The sequence below is a fragment of the Mizuhopecten yessoensis genome, unplaced genomic scaffold (genome assembly GCF_002113885.1).
Source record: "Mizuhopecten yessoensis strain PY_sf001 unplaced genomic scaffold, ASM211388v2 scaffold1779, whole genome shotgun sequence".
NCBI classification, from domain to species: Eukaryota; Metazoa; Mollusca; class Bivalvia; order Pectinida; family Pectinidae; genus Mizuhopecten; species Mizuhopecten yessoensis.
In genome coordinates, this window is record NW_018404217.1 from 494,673 (window position 1) to 518,077 (window position 23,405).

The following is a 23,405-nucleotide window of genomic DNA, read 5'->3' on the forward strand; positions in this document are numbered from 1 at the left end:
ATGTGGACAACTTTATACATGGTGACCGATTTTATCCAGAAATCTGTGCATGGAGACTTCTTCAATCTAGATAACCATACCAGTGTGACCTCTTTCATATGGACAACTTTATACATAGTTACATATTTAATCCAGAAAACTGCGTGAACAGCGACTTCTTCAATCTACATCTTTACAAATGTCTACAGTAAAACCTCCTCAATGTGGACAAATGTCTACATGCCATGGTGACCACTTTAATCCAGTCTACTTTAGAGCAGATCCTGTTTTACCTGACAATGCTCTTTCATCTGGACATCCGTCTACATGGTAATTTTTATAGCTTTTAAAAAGGCATATTTTGTAGTTTTGTTTTTAAGAAAAAGTGATATTTTACACCCTTTTTATCAAAATTGTACCCTCCTGTCCTTTTCCTCTCAAATTCTTATTATGTTTTTAGAGAGTTTCATTGTCATTCTTAATGTGTATCTGCAGGATAGTTTTTGCTTAATAAGAGAATCATGGTGTATTTTTACATGATATGAAATTACACTGAAACTGTTATACAACATCTTTGTCATTGAAATCCTTGTTGGGGCCCCAAGTAAACTTTACTTTTGACCCCTAAAACAGATTTACTTCACAGCTTCCAAAAACAACTGGTTATCACTCTGACATAATGAATACAATTCTTTCAGATATTACTTTCAATTTCAATTTATTCATTTTTCTATTAGCTATACTTGGCTTGCCTTTGACTTGAAAAAGTACACAGGTGGTATAAACAATTACTTAATGAAATAAAATTCATAATTAAACTGAATGTATTTTTGCTGAAGGTAATGCTTCATTCAAATGATTTTGGTGTTATAAACCACTTATGTTATAAATTTATCCAAGTTTTTCATTTAACTTGATTTGATTTTTATGTCAGTTTTGGTAAATTTTCTACACACATGTATTTGACCAAACCTTAAAAATTAGTTCTTTAAAATTGATTAGCCAGCATCTTAAGTATATCTCAAAGTCTCAAAAAGTAATGTTTTAAGAAAGAAAAAAATATCTGTTATCACCGTTTCAATACACTTTAAGAAACAATGCCAACAAAATCACATTATTTCAATATTTGGTAGATATAACTAATACGAATCTTCATTCAGACAAGGGTTGGTTTATAGCATTATACATGATCACTAATTAACAGTTATTACTTGTACTTGTTTTAAAATGCCCCCCNCTTAACAACTACACCAATTAAAACAAAAGCTGACACTTGTTCCACCAACAGTCTATAACATTAGCAAAGCCACTGTATAGTGCTACCTTTTGCATGACATTTAAATGAACTGTTTGTGACCATTAAATTCTTCTTTGAACTACTGATTTGGCGTCCAAAAAAATGTTTTAATTTAGCCAAATTATATCCCCAAAAATAAAGGAATGCAAAATATTTGACACAGCAAATTTATAGCATTATACATGAAGAATTATCAATGAGTGCAATTTTTTTAACAATGATGGCATGGATTAGAATCTTCAAAAATATCACTTTTACATAAAAGATTGAACACTGTCATTAACACAGTTTCTTTGATACAAAGTATTGTCTTGTTGTTGTGAGTGAATATTATATTACAAAACCAAATACCCGGTACAAAGTCGAAGGAACACAAAAACTTGGACAGATTAACTGTGGTAACAACCATAAAACATTAATTGCATGCTTCCCTGATGATACTCTCTACCTCCCAACTGACATACACATATAATACACTCTCCCTCTCTACTGTGTAGAAAATCCCTAAAATTACATTCAACTCACACATTCACAGGAAAATCTAAATATAAAAAAACTTCATTCCATTGCAAAACTCTATATATGAATTTTCTCCACAAACAATTTGAAAATGGAGACACTACAAGTTCTGAGTTGTGCTATCGACTTGATTTTTTCTTCGTTTTCACCTCTCCATTAGCTTTCACGGCACTGTCCTTTGCATGCTTCACTGTAGACTTTTTAGGAGCATCACGTTTGTATTTGGACACATAAGCTTCCACTAACACTTTAATTTTTACAGGATTGATATCTCCACTCTTACTGTGACACACCTGAAACAAAGAAAACACCTATCATTAGAACAATAACCCTGTTATCTAATATTCGTATAAGTCTTAAAATAAGATGCATTTTTTGCCATTCAATTTTTACATAATTATTTTTTCAGAGGCAATAAAGTGAATGTAGTCACTAAGGTAAAAACTGTGAAAATCAGTGGACATGTACACTTCCTTCAAATTTAAACAAATGAAGGACCAATTTATGTGGGATTGACGTACCGGTATATAGGTAGCTGCACCCGAACACCATTAATATTAGACCCTGACGTTCAAGCTTCACTGGCTTATGGTAATAACAATCGGTCCTAAATATAGCTTTCAGTGTTTATGATGGATTTACGGGTAAAGTAACATTTGTCAAGTTTTGTTTACAAGCGAGTGTAGCTTTAGTTTTGTATGTTTGGGACACTGCATATAAGTTACCAACGTTACCAAAATTAAGAAGCCTGGCATGGCCGACTTAAATAGTTCATTTATTTTTGCGATGTTCAAGGACATGTTAGCATATTTAAGCATCTGTCATTGTTTTTGTTTAATTGGAGAATTCTAGGTGGGTTAAAACATGATAACTTTATCCCTATCTATTAAATTTTGGCCTGAACGTATAATAAGAGGCCAATGGGCCTTAACTCATTCACCCCTGAAGAGGGCCTCAACTCATTCACCCCTGAAGACACATTTGAACCCTTCCGATTCAAAGGTTGTAAAAGTGCATTATGAAATTTCAGGGTTGAATGAGTTGATGCTCATATGATCATTGTTGTGAAATATTGATTCTTTTATCTTATTTATGTCTGAACCTCTGAACTTTTAAAAGGTTAACTCACAATAAACTCATTTGTATCACTAAACCAAACACATGTAACTTTCACGGTTAAATGAGTATTCAGTCAAGATTGTTTGTAGAACAAACCCATCTAAGATGAACTTTAAGTATACTGCATTGTACAGATATATTTGAAGAAAGATGAAGATGGAAATGATCCTTGTTACCTTGATAGGGAGCCAGTCATTTATCATAATCGTTTATCCCGTTTAGCAACAAACACAATGTATATTATTTATCTACATCTTCATAGATCCTCAAAAGTTGTGTTTTTTCATAAAAATTTGACCCTGATGACGTCAAAAGTTCATTTAACTGAACAAACTTTATGGCTCTTAAACCCTGCAAGCAAAGATGAGTGGCAATACGTCACAAATGCTCTGATGTATATCAATAAGCCTCTGGCCAAACGATATAAATGGACAAACCTTAGGTACAGCCTTTCTGAGGATTTCCTTGTACTGGTCCTTAGAGACCTGCTTTGTGTTGTAGAATGGTTTGAGTGCAACCTTCACCTCATCCACCACCCTCTCCTGGAGGTGTAGCTTCTTCAGGTACTAAAACACAACAGTTCTATTAGTAGGACATCCAAATACCACTGAAGGTATTGTATACATGTACATGTAGCTTCTTCTTTAGGTACTAAAACACAACTTGTTTCTTTAGTAGGACATATTATAAACACTCATTAAGTGTAGCTTCTACACAACTTACTTACCTAAAACACAACACTCTGGTTTGTAGGATATATACTATCAAAAAATATAGGATCTTACATGAGTTTCCATTTCATATGAGATTTATGAAATGCAGAATTTAGCAAGCTAAAATGAAAAATTTGTGACGAGTTTCATAAATTTCATATGAAATGAAAACGAGTGAAAGATCCTCTTTATCATATAATCAAGATTTCAGGCATTTATTTGTGTAAAACCACAATTTTCTTGCAACTTCGAAACGTAAAAAGCCGCTATTTTGACTCCAGTGCGCAAGTCAGTGTGACGTCATATACTTGTCCTAGGCATGAGATCACAATTGGGACAATTGAAACTTACAACCAGTCACAGACCTGATAGGTCAAATTACATGGGTTAATACGCAAAAAAATATGACATGGGTATATTCACTGGATAGCACAGAACATTATGTGATAAATACATTTCGAAACATTTTGCCCCTAAATTTATGCACATATTACCCCCCCCAACTTTCTGATTAATGTGCTTTTAAATGCAGTCTCCATGTCGCCACTTTATGATGCCCTACTGTTTTGGATCTTTGAACCCCAGAAAAAAGGTGTTTCCAAATTTTCTTAATTAAAACATTATCATTTCTTAAATAGGGTTGATCAAAAAGGCCTTCAAACAATTGTTTCAGGCTCCAAAATCTATTTTGAAATGAAGTTTGAAGAAGTTTGTGAATCAACACATTTTATATTATCAGTCCCACTGACTAGTTTACTACTTAAACAAGGAGCCAACTTTCCATGCATGAATGAAACACTAGACTGTGCAAATAAACAATATCAAATTGACTGTGAAACAGGATATTTATCTGTACATTTTTTGCACTCAATCATTTATAAATGTGTTGTGTCTTGTGAACAAGAAACTCATCTCAACCATGAATTGGTACATTCATGTCTATACAGTTAAAATATAATCCAAAATCCAAAATCCTATTGTTTTCAAAAAATAACACGTCACTGTCTTAACAGCGTCATTTATATCTATTCAACCGGAAATCCTGCGAACATCAGAACATCGGTTTCTTTAGACAACATCTACTACTTTCTACATGAAATCAGTGTAAATAATGGACATGTCTTCGGTTGATCTCAGACATCAAAAATAATTCTTCTTATTGGCGGTATTGCTACTGCAAGTTGGAATATAAAAAGATGATGCTAACTGACAAATATCTTTCGTGATTACCCTTAAATTGAACATTTTTATCAACAATTGCTTCAATGCATCGTTTCATTAACCTTTTTCCTCATGCAATAGATCAAAACATTCTTGAATTATAACATACCTTTTCTTTATTTGTTAATTCCACAGCAGAAGATGGCATTTCATCGTTCGACATATCGTTCATTATATCATCAAACATGACATCGTCCATTTCATCCTCTGTTGGTTTATATTTTTTCTCTTTCACTTTCACTCGCGAAGACTTACTAGTCCGTTCTTCACTGTCACGTGCACCCTTAAACCGCACTTTACCTGAATGACTATCTGACCCCTTCTTGTCTCTTTTACTCCGTCTGTCCGAGGATTTTGAACTAGAATCACTTCCTAAGCTGCCAAACATATTTCTATCGTTATTTTTGTCCTGTGTTAGATGGAGCTCAATATTTCCGTCATCTAAGGGTGACGACATGTCCATATCGACCACCTCCATGGTTTCCGCCTCCTCCTTTCCATTTGAGTTCATAGCACCACCTAAGACTAGTTTTTGTTTGCCACCCCCAAGAGGTGGAAGTGGCACCTTGAATACATCATCCCCATTTGTTTCATTTCCAGGAGCTTCCCCAGGATGATTTTCTTTGGCCATCATGGCTAGTTGGGCCTGTACATTGAGAATTTTGGTTATGTGCGTTATCTGTTCCATCTGACTAAGACCCTGGAGACTTTGAGGTGGACCCTCTCTATGTTGTTCCCCTGGTCCCCCAGGCAGCCTGTCCCTGAGGTCAAGCTCAGGCAGCAGGGGAGGAATGCTAGATTCCTGTATTGACAGGTGTCGTGGATGAGGTCCTGGCGGTGGGCCCTGCATCCGAGGGTCATGGCTCATACGTGGATCACTTGGCCCTCGTAATATATGCTGGAATTGGGGTGGAGGTCCAGACTCTGGCGGCATAGGTTCAAATCCTCCATTGACAAGATTAGGCTGTCCTGGAAGGTTTCCATGTGCCATACGAGGACCAAAGCGGTTCTGTAGTGGCATCATGCCACCACTCGTTGGCACTTGAAGACTAAACTGTGGCAGGTGGCCTGTCTGAAACCTGGGGAATCTGCTGAATGGCCCCCTATTGATTAACATTGGGTTAATCATCATTTGCCTCTGGGGAGGCATGCCTGGCTGAAAACCTGGTGGTAACATCCGCATACCTAGTGGCATCGGAGGCACATTTTGCTGCTGTATGAGAGATTGTTGATGATCACCAGTGGGCATGAGGAGAGTACCTCCTTCCCCTAGAATACTCTGACTTGGGGGAGGGGGTTGGTGAGGCGGAAGTGGAGAGAGACGCTGGTGAGCAGCAAATCCCTCCTCAATCATATGTGGAGGGAAGGACATCTGTGGAGGGGGCACATTGTATATCATTTGCTCTGTGTCCAGTGGAGGGAGGGGAGGACTAGATTCTTCAGGGTCATCTGTGGGAAAGGCTGGATCATACTCTCCAGCACTTTCCATGGGTCGGTTCAGGGTGATGTTCCTTGACATCAGCGGTGGAATCTGGATGGCTGAGATGTTTTGGACCGTTGCCTTGTCCTCAGATACTTCCTCATCGTCCGTGTCCTTGAAGTCAATCACTTCAGAGGGAGATTCATTCCCTTTCTGTTGCTGACTGCCTATCACCTTAATGTTTTGTGTTTTTTCAGTTGTAATGACAGATATTGGTTGGTTTTGTTCAATGTCTGGTTTCTTACTTGTTACCACTGTGATTTTCCGAGACATAAGAGGAGGAATCTTAAGTCGTTCTCGCATATCCTCAGAAATAGCACTATTTTTATTAGCATTCTCATCACTTCTACCTAGCTTACTATCCTCAGAATGTTTTGCACTATGCTCTGGTGATTTCACTTTCTTCCTATCACTGCTATCAGTACCTTCCGATACTAAACGAGGTTTTTTTGTCCAGAGAGTTACTTCCTCTTTTCTTTCAACCTTTTCCTCACGACGTTTTTGACGTTTATCATCCCCACTAAACCTATTTTCTTTCTCTTGCATCCTTCTGCTTGGACTTTTACTTCGACGGGACACTTTTTCCCTCTCTCTGCTCCTATCCCGCCTTCGTCTCTTGTGATGTCGTTCCCATGATCGAGATCTACTCCGTTCATAGCGTTTCCTTTCTCTTGACCTTGACCTTCTCGATCGGTCTCTTGACCTTGACCTGTCGCGTCTGTCACGTGACCTGCTGCGTGACTTGTACCTATCATGCCTATGTTTGTGCCTACTTGATCCATCCCTTTCCCTATCCCGATCTCTATCTCGATCATGACCTCTTTTAGAGTCTTTTCTATCATCACGTTCTCTTCTTGAACTACTCTCCGAGATTTCCCTCACTTCCTTTTTCTCTGTCTTAAGTTCATGTAATTTTCTTCCAGTTTCAACTTTAACGATTATCACATCCTCCTCTTTCATTACTGTTCTTTTAAAAGACTCCTCCTCATCTTCCTCATCTTTGCTCTGTTTGCTTTTACTCAAGCTAACCTTTTCAGGATCAGGATCACTCCTAGAAGACCTGCTTCTTCGTTTTTTCTTTGGTATACGTGGAAATTCTGAAATTGGAAGAAGGGCGTCTTCCATTAAACTAGAATCTTGAGAATTTTCCTCCACTACTACTCTACTGTCACCCTTCCTACTCTTCCGATTTTTCCCAGAATGCTTTGACTTTTGCCTTTTTTTACTCTCTTCATTTTCCATATTATCCTCTGACCAAGTAGCCCCACGGTCATCTCCATCAGAATCCCATGCATTTCCTAACTCATCTTGAGCTATTATTTCTGTTAACCTACCACTTTCTTGTTCTTTGAGGTTATCATTGGTCTTTTTACTTGGCATATCCTGCTTAACTTCTGTTTCTTCCTCAACCTCTTCCTCGCCACCCTCCCCCTCATCCTCGTCTTCAATTTCTTCCATCTCTTCATCTACTTCTTCCTCTTCTTCCTTTTCATCAGCCTCCTCAACTTCTTCCAGTTCCTCCTCTTCCTCATCACTTTTTTCACCAGTAGCTTCCTCATCTTCAGCCTCCTCTTGGTTCTCCTCATCCTCCTCCTCTTCTTCACCTGATGCATTTTTCTCTTCACTGCCATCTATTCCTGCAACTTCCTCATCAAAAGAGATCTGAGCCCTAGATTCAACCTCATCATTTTGGCATGAATACTCGTCCTTTTCAGAGGAATCATCCTTTTCTCTGTTGGTATTAACAGATGCTAAACATGTAGTTACTTCTCTATCGAGGTATCTGACAGAATCCAGAGGACTGGAAGATCTTGATTTATCACAATGAACAGTTTCATCTGTATTCATTTCAGCATCCTCACAGGTTTCCTTTGGCAACATAACTTCACCTGAAGTATATAACAAGCAGGACATGTAATATCTGCAGTTCATTATTGTGGTTTGTTGTAGCCATATGCACACATAAAATTGTAAATAAAACTTGGCCCAACCCTTGCCGATATATGTGCAACCCAAATTTAGTTTAAAACTAACCCATTTGTGGGTGTTAATGTAAGCAAACCAATCAGAAGTTACCATCAAAGTTTACACCATATAATTATAAAGCATTCACTAATTTCTATGATCCCCTGAGGTTAACGTTTGTTATATTTTGACTGGAGCCAATCAGAGTTTCAAAGGAAGTACAAATAATGGTGTTACATATTCACCATACTCAAATTCAATCTTTAAAACAAATCTGATCATGTTGAAATATATCAGAGCCAGTTACAGCTATACAAACCTTCATTCTGGTTACAGTCCTGTTTCTCCTGTACTGTGTCGTCTGCCTGTAATGAACCATCATCTTTGTCATCATTTGCAGCTTCATCCTCCTCTTCGTTTTCTTCCCTGTTTTCAGAGGCCTCCATCTCATTGTCAGCAGACTCATTTTCATTGTCACTGGACACATTCTCAATATTGTCTCCATCCTTCCTGATGTCATCAGCTTCATCATCATCATTGTTGTCTGCCTCACTATTAGGGTCGTCATCCTGGTTCTTTAAGCTGTCAGTCTCATTCTCAATGTCATCAGCCTCACTCTCACCAGCCTCATTCTCAATGTCATCAGCCTCACTCTCACCAGCCTCATTATCAATGTCATCAGCCTCACTCTCACCATCATCAGCATTACTCTCCATTTCCTCTTCTTCATTCTCACTGTCATCTTTTTCCTTCTCCATATTCTCTTCTAAATGAACCAGTATGACTTCCTCTTTCACCACATCATCTTCCTCCTTCACTGCAATGTTGGTTTCCACAGTCTGAGCAACATTTTCTTCATCCTCATATTCTGGCGAGAAGCATGCTTCATCTTCCCCAGATTCTTCATCACTTTCCTCTTTTGGCTTGGCGGTTTCACACTTTTGAGGTTTATTGTTGGACCCTTTCTCTGGTTTTGCTAGCAGTGTGCCTGAAATAAATGAAAAAGACACTATCATAAATACTGGTGTTTGTTTTAAATGCTTAAGAGAACAGCTATTTTGATGGCTATAAGAAGAATAGAACAATAGAATAATTAAATCACTGTTATCACTGTAACATACCAAAGCCACACTATGTATTATATTAGTCAGTAACAGTACAGTGTAGCTTACCATCTCTCTGTATTGTGACATTCTATTCTTCAGTAACAGCATATTGACGCTTACCATCTCTCTGTTTTGTGACATTCTATTAGTCAGTAATAATAGTGTATCTTACCATCTCTCTGTATTGTGACATTTTATTAGTCAGTAACAGTAGTGTAGCTTACCATCACTCTGTATTGTGACATTCTATTAGTCAGTTACAGTAGTGTAGCTTACCATCTCTCTGTATTGTGACATTCTAATAGTCAGTAACAGTAGTGTAGCTTACCATCTCTCTGTATTTTGACATTCTATTAGTTAGTAACAGTAGTGTAGCTTCCCATCTCTCTGTATTGTGACATTCTATTAGTTAGTAATAGTAGTGTAGCTTACCATCTCTCTGTATTGTTACATTCTATTAGTTAGTAACAGTAGTGTATCTTACCATCTCTCTGTATTGTGACATTTTATTAGTTAGTAACAGTAGTGTATCTTACCATCTCTCTGTATTGTGACATTCTATTGGTCAGTAACAGTAGTGTAGCTTACCATCTCTCTGTATTTTGACATTCTATTAGTTAGTAACAGTAGTGTAGCTTACCATACCAAAGCCACACTATGTATTATATTAGTCAGTAACAGTACAGTGTAGCTTACCATCTCCCTGTATTGTGACATTCTATTAGTTAGAAACAGTAGTGTAGCTTACCATCTCTCTGTATTATGACATTCTATTAGTTAGTAACAGTAGTGTATCTTACCATCTCTCTGTATTGTGACATTTTATTAGTTAGTAACAGTAGTGTAGCTTACAATCTCTCTGTATTGTGACATTCTATTAGTCGGTAACAGCACATTGTAGCTTACCATCTCTCTGTATTGTGACCTTCTATTAGTTAGTAACAGTAGTGTAGCTTACAATCTCTCTGTATTGTGACATTCTATTAGTTAGTAACAGTAGTGTATCTTACCATCTCTCTGTATTGTGACATTTTATTAGTTAGTAACAGTAGTGTAGCTTACCATCTCTCTGCATTGTGACATTCTATTAGTAAGTAACAGTAGTGTAGCTTACCATCTCTCTGCATTGTGACATTCTATTAGTAAGTAACAGTAGTGTAGCTTACCATCTCTCTGTATTATGACATTCTATTAGTTAGTAACAGTAGTGTAGCTTACAATCTCTCTGTATTGTGACATTCTATTAGTCAGAAACAGTACAGTGTAGCTTACCATCTCTCTGTATTGTGACCTTCTATTAGTTAGTAACAGTAGTGTAGCTTCCCATCTCTCTGTATTGTGACATTCTATTAGTTAGTAATAGTAGTGTAGCTTACCATCTCTCTGTATTTTGACATTCTATTAGTTAGTAACAGTAGTGTATCTTACCATCTCTCTGTATTGTGACATTCTAATAGTCAGTAACAGTAGTGTAGCTTACCATCTCTCTGTATTGTGACCTTCTATTAGTTAGTAACAGTAGTGTAGCTTCCCATCTCTCTGTATTGTGACATTCTATTAGTCAGTAATAGTAGTGTAGCTTACCATCTCTCTGTATTTTGACATTCTATTAGTTAGTAACAGTAGTGTATCTTACCATCTCTCTGTATTGTGACATTTTATTAGTTAGTAACAGTAGTGTATCTTACCATCTCTCTGTATTGTGACATTCTATTAGTCAGTAACAGCATATTGTAGCTTACCATCTCTCTGTTTTGTGACATTCTATTAGTCAGTAATAATAGTGTATCTTACCATCTCTCTGTATTGTGACATTCTATTAGTCAGTAACAGCACATTGTAGCTTACCATCTCTCTGTATTGTGACATTCTTGCTGTCCATCCCCAGAATTGTCTGATTCTGAATTATGGAACCAAGGAGATCAAATCCCCCAGTGGCAGGGACAGGAGTGGGGACCAAGTCGGCAGCACATCTAGAGGAGGAAGCTGTGGTGGCTCTGAAAATAGATACAACCATCAAAACAACTGTTATATGAACAAATGCACATTCAGTTCATTTTATTAGGTCACCAACTCAACTTTTCTGACAATTAATCTATGAGGCTTGTCAAGTCACCATAGAAGATTTCATATTTGCATACAAGTCAATTGTCATTTTAGTAATCTCTTTCTCTTGTTAATTGACCAGATTATTTTACTTAATTCAAGTGTTCAGGTTTTCACAAAGTTCAATTATTAACATCAATGTTATCCTCTATTTTCATAAGATTAGAGAGGTAGACTAACAAACAAACCCAAAGTTTCATTTTCATTATAAATGGTCCTCCAAATTCTGATTATAGTAAAACCTCAGTAAATACTTTTCTTTACATTTATAACCTCTCATAATGTCAAAATTTGTTTGCATGGGTAGTAACGTCCTGGCAGACAGCTAATGTTCTTATGAAACCAGATATCTAGGGATTACTGAAAAGGATTAGAGAAGTGAAGTAGAAAAGATATAGGGGGCAGCAGATCAATGTTGGTTTCCTCAATGTCCCTTTAGAAGACCAAAACGAAAATCCCCCAATTCTGCTGATGTAGTAGGATACAGCAGGGCTGAAGCCTGTTCTTTCCAGAACCTACAGATGTATCCTCCTACAGAATTTTGTGATCCCCTTTTTCCCTTCTTTAAATATTTTCTTAACATGTCCCCATCAACTTATCATTATACTCTTTAATTCCATCAGACAAATGATGGTTTTCCTATATCACTATAATTCTATAAAATTTGAAGATAATTTTAAAGACATCAAGAGCAGTCGATTAATATCACACCGTATATTTAAGGACTTTTTCGGATATTATGTACAGAAATCTTCATAAATCAAATATCAAATTTCAAAATATAAGTCAACATTCATATGAGAATTGGACATAATTTTTGGTAATTGGAAATTGCAGAATTGTTCATTCACAAGCAATCAGGACAAACATACCTTGGTTTACCAACAGGTTTGTGGGACTGGAGGGAGGATCGTGAATAGCGACTAGATTTACTCTGAGTTACCTCAGATGTACTTGGCTGTGGAGCATCCTCACTGTAATCAAGATCAAATCAAACCTGTCACCATCAGTAATATGTTAAGTACAGTTTAGCCTCTTTAACCAAGCTCAAGTGCTACCTTCACAAAATATGATTGAAGTGAATAAGCTGAAAATGACATGTCTCCTTAAAGGCTGGCTAGATAAGAGGCAATCAGATTTGTGTGGGCTAAATTAATGAAATTTGAATGCCATCAATACTAAATAAATGCACTTCAATAGATTCAAATGGGAATAAGGATGGTAAAACCACAAACCAAGGAATGATAATAGGAAAATGCATACAAAAGACAGGTTTTAAGATTCACAGCACTTATTTCATGCACTTTTTGTTGTTGCATACCTTCTGAACACAAACACAGAAAACACAATGCCAAAAATTTCATGCAGTGAGTTGACTTACTCTTGAAATGAATACAGATCATCTCTGTGTCCCAGGATAGACAACGGTGCAATTCCTGAGTCATGCTTTTTGTTCTCTGTTGTCTTTTCCCCGGATGCTTTCTGCAGTGGGATAGTTCTGCCTACCGGTGGGTTGGAGAGACCCAGATTTCTGGCTATCCTCGCCTTCACCGTGCTTGTTGGGATCTCCATCTTGATGGTTTTGGCCTACAAGAGAAAGGTTACTCTAACTCAGGACAATGTATTCACACCTGCATATATATTACTAAAATCACGTTTCTTTCATTTCTTTCTGTCTCCATTGTTTATCGACTGTTGTAATCTTGATTTAACTTTCAGAACGTAAAATTACATTTCTATCATTTCTTTCTGTCTCTGTTGTTTATTAACTGTTGTAACCTTGATTTAGCTTTCAGAATTTAAAGTAACAAGAGGCCCAGAGGGCCTGTATCGCTCACCTGGATAATAAAACAACCATGGGAAATTATTCTTATTACAAAAAATCCCTCCAATGGTACAGAAGAAGATTTTAAAGATTTAAACCTCAAATTTCCTTATTGGGCCCTGCAACTCTCCGCACCCAGAGGTGCCTCACCCTTTATTATCACCCGGATTATTTTTGAGACGAAGGCAGGCGTATTCGCAATTTTTTTATTATTACTTTCACGATAAAATCGACAATGTGGTGCCCTAAAAAGAACCAAGTAATCAATTTTGTTTGGCCGTAGTCATTATGGATGTGTCAAATTGATGTAATGACAGGAACTAGTACAATGTGTCAAGATTATAGATCAAAGTAAAATTAACATGAAGATCTATCGAATATGTGTTATTGAACCCCATCTTATGGGGACTGAACACTTAAAACAGTTTTAATATATAATTTTAAGAGCATTTCTATTTCATTCTGTGTAGACATTATGGTATTGTTAAACATCCAAAGATGCATAAGTATGACAAATTTGCAGAATGCAGGAGCTCTGGAATTAGTCGAGTACAAGACCCTCTTTCAGTGCGCAACATTTCACAATCGCAAGTGTAGGTGACAGAGTATAAGATAGGCCCCAAGCAAAGTGATGCATAGATTAGATGATTTGATTCAAATGATTTAACAATAAGTTATGTCAAAACAGTGATGTAAGAGAAACGCAACATTTGGGGAACTCGCAATGCCCTTTTCAAGTAGGTGAAACCAGAAAGTAAGAATTTCTGACAAATTAGTTCCAAGTTAACTTACACAAGCGAATCATATTGAATACTAGATTAAAGAGTAGCATGGAGCTACCAGAATTTATAGACAATATGATTTACAGGGAGATCCCAATTGACCTCTTAAATTATAGATCATCATCAGAGCTGTAGTGATACATTTGCAAAGTTTGAAATACATATCTGGTCGTGACCCGACTTTTATGGAAAAGAACTTGGGTTTGTCAGAAACAAAATAGAAACAGAGTTAACCAAATAAATGAAACTGCTGGACAGAGTTTGCACTGATGGCCAAAAATGCCCTCATTTACAAAATTAAGTAAGATCAGCACACTCTCTAAAGAGGTACACTGTTAATAGATTTTTGAACGTAAACAAAAAGTATTTTTTTCTATCACTAACATGATATGGAGATGAACTTATTTTTGGTCTATAGCTTTTATAGCAAAAACATACTGTGCGAGCCGTCTTCTTCGTTTTCCTCTTTTTTCTGCCTTTCTTTCCCTTCTTTGTTGTCCTCCTCCTCTTACGTTTAGTGCCAGTTTTTTTGGTGGTCCTTTTCTTTTTGGTAGTTCTCTTCCTTTTTTTCTTTGCTGGTGCCTTCTTGCGTTTTGTTGGTGTCTTGTGCTTCATGACTGTGGCTGGATTACTTGGTCCTGCACCAGAGGCTGCATTTGTCTCCATTTCATCAGCCGCCTATGTAAATATTAAGTGATGAGCAGTGATTTCCTCAGTTAACTATATACATATTAAAAGGCTATTCCAGAATTAATAATACAGAATGACCACTCATAAGTTAACATGTAACCCACACCCCATAAACAGGATTATTATTGCTTTTCCTTGGGCCCTTTTTTCAAAGGTAACAATTACTTTAGACCCCATCACACATATAAATGATCAATTATTAGCATGTCCCAAGTGATAAACAGTGATATTCTCTGGTGCCTTTGTAATTTGTTTAGTGATAAACAGTGATTTTTGTATGTAATCATTAAGAGATATTCAGATGAACAATTTGCTGGTGCCTATGTTTTTAAACATTTAGTAACTTAATGACTTTATCTGAAGTCCATATTTAAACATACAATGATTAACAATCATTTGCATTGGTGCATATGTAAACATCAAATGTCCCTTATGAGGAGATATTTACAGATAACAGACCTTTTATAAGATTGCTATATAAGAAATCAACCTGTTTCCTTCTATTTTAAAACCCTTTTTTCACATGTTTCTTTTCAACAACCAACAGATTCTAACTGGACTTATGCTAACATGTTGTAGCTGTACCATGATTAGGTCTTCCTCATCTGTGGAATCAGCAATGTATTCACGACGAGTGTATCTACGAGCTCGTTCCCGTCGAAGCTCTGCAATCTGACTGCGCACACGCTCCATGACACGGGTTCTGGCTACCAGTCGCCGTCGGGGGCGGAGGAAGGGGGTGGCTGAACTATCGGCATTTTCATGAATGATTTCACTGACCTCTTCATAATCATCAACTGTGACCGCTGTCTCTGCAATAGAAGACTGGATTTTCAACAAATCTATTTCATTCTCCTGTTAAAGGAAACGGCTAGGGCCGAGTTTCCAACGATATGTTTGTATTAAGACTGACTTAAACAAATCTATTTCATTCTCCTGTTAAAGGTAATGGCTAGGGCTGAGTTTCCAACGATATGTTTGTATTAAGACTGACATCTCTTAACTATTTATGCATTGATAGAGTCAAACTAGTCAAAGTGATTACAGTATTCAGAAACTTTTGTCTTATTATGGCATCAATGGGTCATTTCTTCTACATTAACTGCATTCAAAAGTCATAGTAAACACTGTTGGACTTCCACATATAGTACACAGCATTTAGCTGTAACTTAATTTTATCTGCTATTTACCTGAACCTTGTTTGTTGAGGTCAGCACACTCGGGACAGAACCATTCCTCGACAGGAATTTCTTGTAGGGCAGGGGTCAGGCATTCACAGTGAAAACTATCAACAAACACAAAACATCCTAAATCATCTATACATGTACAATCAAACTGTCAGAATAAATGTCTGCCACACCTTTTAAGCTTCAAAATTAGCACCCAAAATAACCATATGGAAAAGTTGATAAATAAACAAGATTGATAGCCACAACAATACTGCAGCCTCGTTAAATTATTTCCAACATCTGAAACATCATAATATATGAATATTCAATAAAAGAAATACAGTTGAGATGCACATCTAATTCAACCCATATGTCAGGTCACTGTTAGGGTGCAAAGTTTGACTAGTCTCCTTCTATATGTTTTTATTGCAATGTTTCAATCTTTTCCCCTATAGTAACAACTGGGGGGGGGGGGGGGGGGGGGTTGGAGACCCAACGTAGGGACAGTAAACATAAAATTAAATGTATCAAAAGTGCTCAAACAAGCAAAACTCTAAGATTATTGTTCTGTCTCTTAAGGAATGGAAATTGTAATAGAAAGAATGTAAAGGGTGATGAAATTGTCAGAACTCTTGTAAATAGAGTTTAAGTCAATAAGCAGCGTGAGCAGTCCTAAAATGTTAGATAAGGATAAGGTGAAAAGATTCTCGCATTTATGTTTACTATCTCTGATTTCTGTTCCTTTAATCATCTCTTGCATTGTAAATACTGTAATACTAGAACTCATACTCAATTTACTATGACAATTATATATAATCTTTTAGTGCATCATACTGAAATTATTTAGCATTTATAATTATGCACCAATCAAAAATGGCTAAACCTTTTCACCCTTTCAGGCTGTAACTCTTAGCAACTTGATGACGTCACAGTTATTCTTTATTGTTTTAGTCACATGACCTTTATTGTCATTGTACCATAGTTGCAAACATCATGTAACTGTGCCTCCTTTTGGCCGAAACATGTCAGCACGTAGGATGTAAATCAAACATTACATTTTGTACCGGATTGAGTGGTGTTGTAGCTCATCATTTCTATTTTCATTTTCCCCTATAATATGACAATGAAAAACTAATACTTATTTTTCTACTTCATTTGATAGGGGTATCATTTTAGCAATTCAAATCAAACTATAACTGTACAGCACTAAAACTTCTGCTGTTAATGAACATTCACAAAACTTCTGCTGTTAATGAACATTCACATATTTCTCGGTTACCATAGAACCTTCAATATCAACTCGGCAAATGATTGCGTAAAGATCTTCATATGTTTGGAGTAACCAACTAACTAGACATGATTTTTTTTTTGTACCAGTATTAATAGTTTGAAAACCATATGGTACTTCAGTAAACTTGTATCAAGTCGGAATGAAGACCAATGGTTGTTCTAACGTCTTTCCACAGGGGCATGTGCCTGTTAATTTAAAAAAAATATCACCCCCATTGATTTAGGGGAAAAGAAAGCATTTTTTTCTCATTTATTTTGAGAAAAATAGCAAAATTTATCCAGGTGATGGGGCCTTTATAAGGTCCCTATTCAACCTTGTAATATCACTGGAAGACATAAACAGGCTTTTATAAATGATTAACCTATCCACATACCTTGATGCAATTTATTATTAATATAGTAACAGAAACACTACCAACAGGAAACTAAATCTTAAATTCATTTATTCAAATAGGTTATGTGACCTAGAATATGAATAGTATCTTATACTGTACTTAAAGTAAGATGATGCACCTTAAACAATGAAGGAAAATAAACACACAGCTTTATTCCGTCTTTGCGTATTGCAGAGTTATCTTCTCTTGGGAGGAGGGATTGATTGTTACGTCATTGGTTTGTGTGAGAAAATTACGTTGTTTTCTCAAAAATTGATGACGTTACTCTCACACACTAATGACGTAACAATCAATACCTGCTCACAAGAGAAGATAACTCTGCAATATGCAAAGACGGAATAGATGACACACAGTATCCTTCTCTTACCCTTGATCACATCCATCACACAGGAGAAGTCTGTCCTCCCGGTCACACCGCCCACACACCTCACAGTAGGTGGGGTCTTCTTCCTCCTCCTCAGGAATGTCACACATGTTCTTGTCCTCCACCACAATCTTAACACAAATACATACAACTCAGCAAAGAAATGGAATTGCACACAATACCACTGAAATTCATAATTAAAAGCATCGGGTCCAGACAAATAAATATTGGCTATGCATAATTGATGTTGAACTCTTGCATATTTTCTGTACAATCTTTACATTTAGGAATGGCCTTTAAAATTTCTTTCTAAGTACTTAGTACTTTTGAATGGGCCTAATATTCCAAGCAATAGTTTATATATGAAGAAGAACTTTGCATTCGAATTTTGTTCTTGTTTTTATTTTCATTTTTATACTGGTATAACTTGGTGAAGGACATTCTTACCCGTCGGAAAACCTTGTCTTCTCCAGCATGCTTTGCAAAGATCAGGTTGAAAACTTGACGATCAACAGGACATGTGTTCACATTCTGGAACAAAGATTACAAGGCGGAAATTATAAGGTATATTTTTTTTCTATAGTGAAATGAGTTTGTTTTTGCATAATTGATTAAAATTTCATTTTCACTATCAGTAAAAACATTGTATATTCTAAAACTTATTTATAAGCTGTAGTATTTTATTGTTCAATGTCTTGTTTAAACCAATATCGTTCTGTTTTAGTATATAGTTAGTAGTGAATGTTCTTATTCAACAATATCAGTTATTCCTTGGTTTTACAGTATTCTTGTTCTAATCCTATTGGCTTTATAGACAGATAATATAATCAGATCAGAAAGATGGATGCAGATTAGAGAGCTGGATGTTCACACCTTTAACATGTACAGACACAAATCATACCGCCATGTTCTGGTGTAAGACTTGCTGCTAGTGCTATTTACTGATGTAACATTTAATGTCATTTACTAGTGTAAAGATTTACTGTCCTTCACTGGAATAAGACTTTGTCATTTACTGGTGTAAGACTGTCTTACATTAATGTATTAATAAGAATAAAATCTATTGATTCTTATGAAGATATTGTGTCATCAGATGTCTTACTAAAGAAAACACCTACATTTGACCACTCCTGGATACACTCAAGACAGAAGTTGTGGTCACATGACTCCGGTGTTCCGATGTCCTGGTCTCGAAGCCGATTTAGACAAACTGGACAGTTATCTCCCTCCCCGTCTGAGTCACTCTCCAATAATGTGGAGGCTTCCTGGCTTTCTTCTTCTCCCTCCTCATCCTCCTCTTCTTCTTCATCCGTTTCCCATTCTGAAAAATTTGGTAAGAATAATTATTTGTGTCTTTCAATGTCAAGCTCCTTTATTTAATGTTTGACGACAATGTTTATAGACTATTACAGGCACTCAAACAACTCTCTGCAACTGATGCATGTAGCTTGCATTGGTCATCTTAGTCAAACTTTGCAAATATTAGGAACTTGAAAAGTATGAACAATTCTTTATTCAAGGTCTGTCAATTTGAAGTTGACTCTTTTGTTCGGACATTTGTTTAGATTTGTTTTTTTACTATTATGTCATATTTCATATTGACTTATGATAGCATATATGTAAAACATAAACCAACTACCAGTTACCAAAAAAATACATGTTTGTCTATTAAACTAACTTATTTAAGTTTATTAGAAAAATCTGTTGAAAATACTCTGTGATTATCATCAAAATCTTACCTTCTCCAACTTCCTCTTCATCCTCATCTTCATCATCATCATTATCATCATCATCATCATCTTCACTTCCATCCTCCTCTTCATCACTTTCGTCATCCTCATCACTTTCATCATCGTCATCATCACCACTTTCTATAATTGCTGCTGTTTTCCTCTTCCTTGAGATCAAGTCCTCTGTCTGTTCCATGCCTGACTCGGCAGTCAGTTCTTCTGCCATGTCATTAGCTTGCTGGTTGTCCATGGTGCTGGTTTGTGGTGGCTTTTCTTGTGCAGGATCGGAGTAGGAATCCTCCTCATCCATGTCAATCACAGGGCTGGAAAACAACAATAAAAATTTACATATTAAATAACCTTCTTATTGTTCACAGGAATATAATGCCAAATAAAATACCCTGTAAGTTATTTTTGGAACTTAACGACTGATCATTTTCTAAAAACAAGTGTTAAACAATATTTGTTCTTTAATGTTAACAAGCTTCAGTAGATTGGTTCTTGAATTCCTTGTGAATACAGAAGCAGATGTGTTGCCTATGCTTGTTAAGAAAGTGATAGCACTGCTACATTTGTTTATATTATAGACTTGTACATTTTGTCCAGTGTCCCTTTCCAAAATTTCAAAAATATATAACAAGTTTCCTCTATCAGATCATCTTCTTAGGGGAAGCAAGAATACCTTTTTTATATTAAGCTTATTTACAGATAAATACACAATTTTTATTTTCATCAAGATTACTAGTCTCCCTGAAATTACAGATACCATCAGGAAACCATTTTGTTAATCAGATCACACCCTCCTTATTAATATGTGTTACAGGTTGTGTGTATTCTTAATTAGTATCAAACCTTTATCTTCATTTTCCAAGCAATCTGTAAACCCTCATCTATTTATTATTGTTGATTTAAATCAAACAAACTTCTACAAATCACAGTCTATTAAATGTGTAGTCCAAGTTAATAAAAAACAAGAAACTGCCGGATTGCTACAGTACATTTTCATGTAAAACATCCCATGTGATAAGCATCCCTTAAGATACAAAAGCCTTGCAAGTTTAGTTAATGTAGGACAAGTAGGTACTTGGTTAGTGACCTTAACCAATCTTCTTAACCATATATTGTGCAGATGGGGCCTGATCATGACCTCAACCAAACTTCTTAACCTGGTCGGTCAAGCAAAAATGTAGGTCAGAAGCAGCATCACAAGCATCGAATGTGATCAGCATCCTTAGATACATAAGCCATGCAAGTTTAGTTGATGTACAACAAGTAGTTACTTAGTAACTGACCTTAACCAATCTTCTTAACCTGATCACTATAGTGGATAATATAAGTCAGAAGCAGCATCCAAAGCAGTGCATGTGATTATATAATTGGCATCCTTAGAAACAGAAGCCATGCAAGTTTAGTTGATGTAGGAAAAGTAGTTACTTGGTAAGTGACCTAAACCAATCTTCTTAACCATAGTGCAGATTGAGCCTGGCCTCAGTCAATCTTCTTAACCTGGTAAGTCAAGCGGAAAATGTAGATCAGAAGCAGCATCTGAAGCATTGCCTGTGATTAGCAGGTTTTGATACATAAGCCATGCAAGTTTAGTTGATGTGGGATAATTAATAACTTGAAAACTGAGCTCAACCATTCGTCTTAACCTTAGTGCAGACAAACAGACGAATGGATGGAGGGGAATCCCCAGTCTATAAGCCCTGATTGCTTTGCAATCTGGCCAATAACAAAGATTTAGGGACAGGACAACCACAGTATCATTCATATTCAGACAATGAGGAAATTCTAAGAACATCTATGTTGTTAACGTTACTAGAGATGATGCTGAAGTGCAGCAACAAATCATAGCTAAGGTTATACACCCTCGTTGACGAAGAAAAATCTGGAGGCATTAAAAACGTAATGAAAAATATACATATAAAACATGTAAGTGTATGTCAACTCTATGTTGAGAGAGCATACAGCAATATTCAAATACCTGTAAAACAAAACAAAAAGGCTTACCAACACAAGAACATATGACTTTGAAATAAAGCTTTAAAAATTTACAAAAAAGTCTGCTTCAAATAATATAAAACAGTTCATTCCTCAGAAGAGGAGAACAATTGGTGGAGTTTAAGGTACATTTAACAAGAGTTGTGTCCCTTTGACTATATTAGAATTTTAATGCATTTTTTTTCCAGTTTATTTTGGACACCACTTTTGGTATCATGAGATTAGTTACAAAAGTATTAGCCACTCATATAAAAATATACTACATAATATCTTACAGTTTGAACATGCCAAACAAATTTAGATGAGATGAAGGCTTTGTAAACTTCTATCCACTATCCAGACAGTGTAACCAAAACCTTTGTGCGATAATACTGTCAATAATCAACAAGGAATCCTCAAAACTTGTTACGGTCAAACAGGACATTAAATTAATCTTGGACATTTTTTAACATGATGTATATGCTGGGATAAAATTATTTCCTTTTCCTGTGTCTGACGAATGTGCTAAATAATGCACTTGCCAACTAAACTTAATGTTAAGAGTCATCTCTAGTTCTGGAAGTTATTGGATCCGACAAACATCTTATCCCTGAAAATTGAATTTTAGTTAAATATAAACAGAGTGCAGTGGATGTACAAATTGTAGCATTCAGTTACAGTAGGTTCTGTTGTTTGGGGTTTAATGTCCTCGCAACAGCCAAGGACATATGAAGATATATTTAGCTGGTTTCAAGCCAGCTAAGCTGGCAAATGGTGTTGCTACCTTGGTAAGATATTGCACCCTTATTGATCACTCTGGCAAGCTGGAATGGAGTAATATGATCATGTTTGGATATGTATTACTGGCACTGCATCGGTAGTACAGTGAATTTAAGTAGTGTTGCACTGAGAAAGATGCTATCAGAAGAACACTCTCCCAGCATACATATGGAGGATATTTGACAATTGTTTTTTTTTTAATATAACATCTGTAGGATGCAGGCTACGTATGAAAAGAGAACACAATTGTAAAGTATGTACCGATCGCGACTATCACTTTAATTTAGAATATCCTAAATTCATAGCATTTCCTTAAACATTTCTTTTTATTTATGATGATCTCAGTTGAAAATTAATCCTTTACCATTATTAAATCTCAAGTTCAATTACGACCAATCTGGGCCTCTGTCTTCATAAATGACATGTTTCAACATTGTCTGGAAGCTAAGTGAAATATTATTTTCTTTTTGTCACTGGAGCTTGGTGTATATTAATAACGCTGCATCCAGCGGATGCAAGTGAACTCATACTTCACCAAGCACACGTTATTTAATGAAAAAATGTCCTGAGGTTTTCGATCGTGCAAATCCCATCACTCGTCTGGGGGCGCTCGTCTGGTAGTCGAGACAATTTTCAATTCATGCCGAATCGCGAAATCTTGATCCGATGCCGCTGTCTACGATCGGTGTTCCTGAAAATTCCTGTCATCTAGGATGCTTTGATGTTCGTCCGTTTATTGCAAATGCATCGATTGACTTCGATGACCGACTTAACACATCGTTCATAGTGATTAATCGGGTAATCGAATTTATTTTTATGAAAATACCCACCTCAACACATTTCGCCATGACACAAGATGTCCACCATATTGGTAGTTCTAAGTGCCCGTATGAGG

At 36.3% G+C, this 23,405-nt stretch overlaps 1 protein-coding gene across 1 annotated transcript; it reads right to left on the bottom strand.

The window, feature by feature from the left end:
• Nucleotides 1–1,222: 1,222 nt before the first annotated feature.
• LOC110440939 (protein SCAF11-like) lies at nt 1,223–23,405 on the bottom strand. Its single transcript, XM_021484055.1, has 15 exons — nt 23,341–23,405; nt 19,760–20,073; nt 19,139–19,341; nt 18,468–18,551; nt 18,024–18,151; nt 15,993–16,087; nt 15,388–15,614; nt 14,551–14,790; nt 12,887–13,092; nt 12,378–12,479; nt 11,248–11,396; nt 8,613–9,281; nt 4,958–8,217; nt 3,352–3,480; nt 1,223–2,088 (listed from the first exon to the last, which is right to left on the bottom strand). The coding sequence occupies exons 2-15, from the start codon at nt 20,058–20,060 to the stop codon at nt 1,915–1,917; spliced, it is 5,967 nt and encodes a 1,988-aa protein (XP_021339730.1). The 5' UTR covers nt 20,061–20,073; nt 23,341–23,405; the 3' UTR covers nt 1,223–1,914.

Excerpts from the sequence above, each read along its gene's own strand:
- LOC110440939 (XM_021484055.1), bottom strand. The coding sequence starts at position 20,060 with ATGGATGAGGAGGATTCCTACTCCGATCCTGCACAAGAAAAGCCACCA. Across the intron at positions 14,791-15,387 it reads ATGAGGAAGACCTAATCATG|GCGGCTGATGAAATGGAGAC; the intron begins GTACAGCTACAA and ends ATATTTACATAG. Across the intron at positions 12,480-12,886 it reads GATCTGTATTCATTTCAAGA|TGAGGATGCTCCACAGCCAA; the intron begins GTAAGTCAACTC and ends TCTTGATTACAG.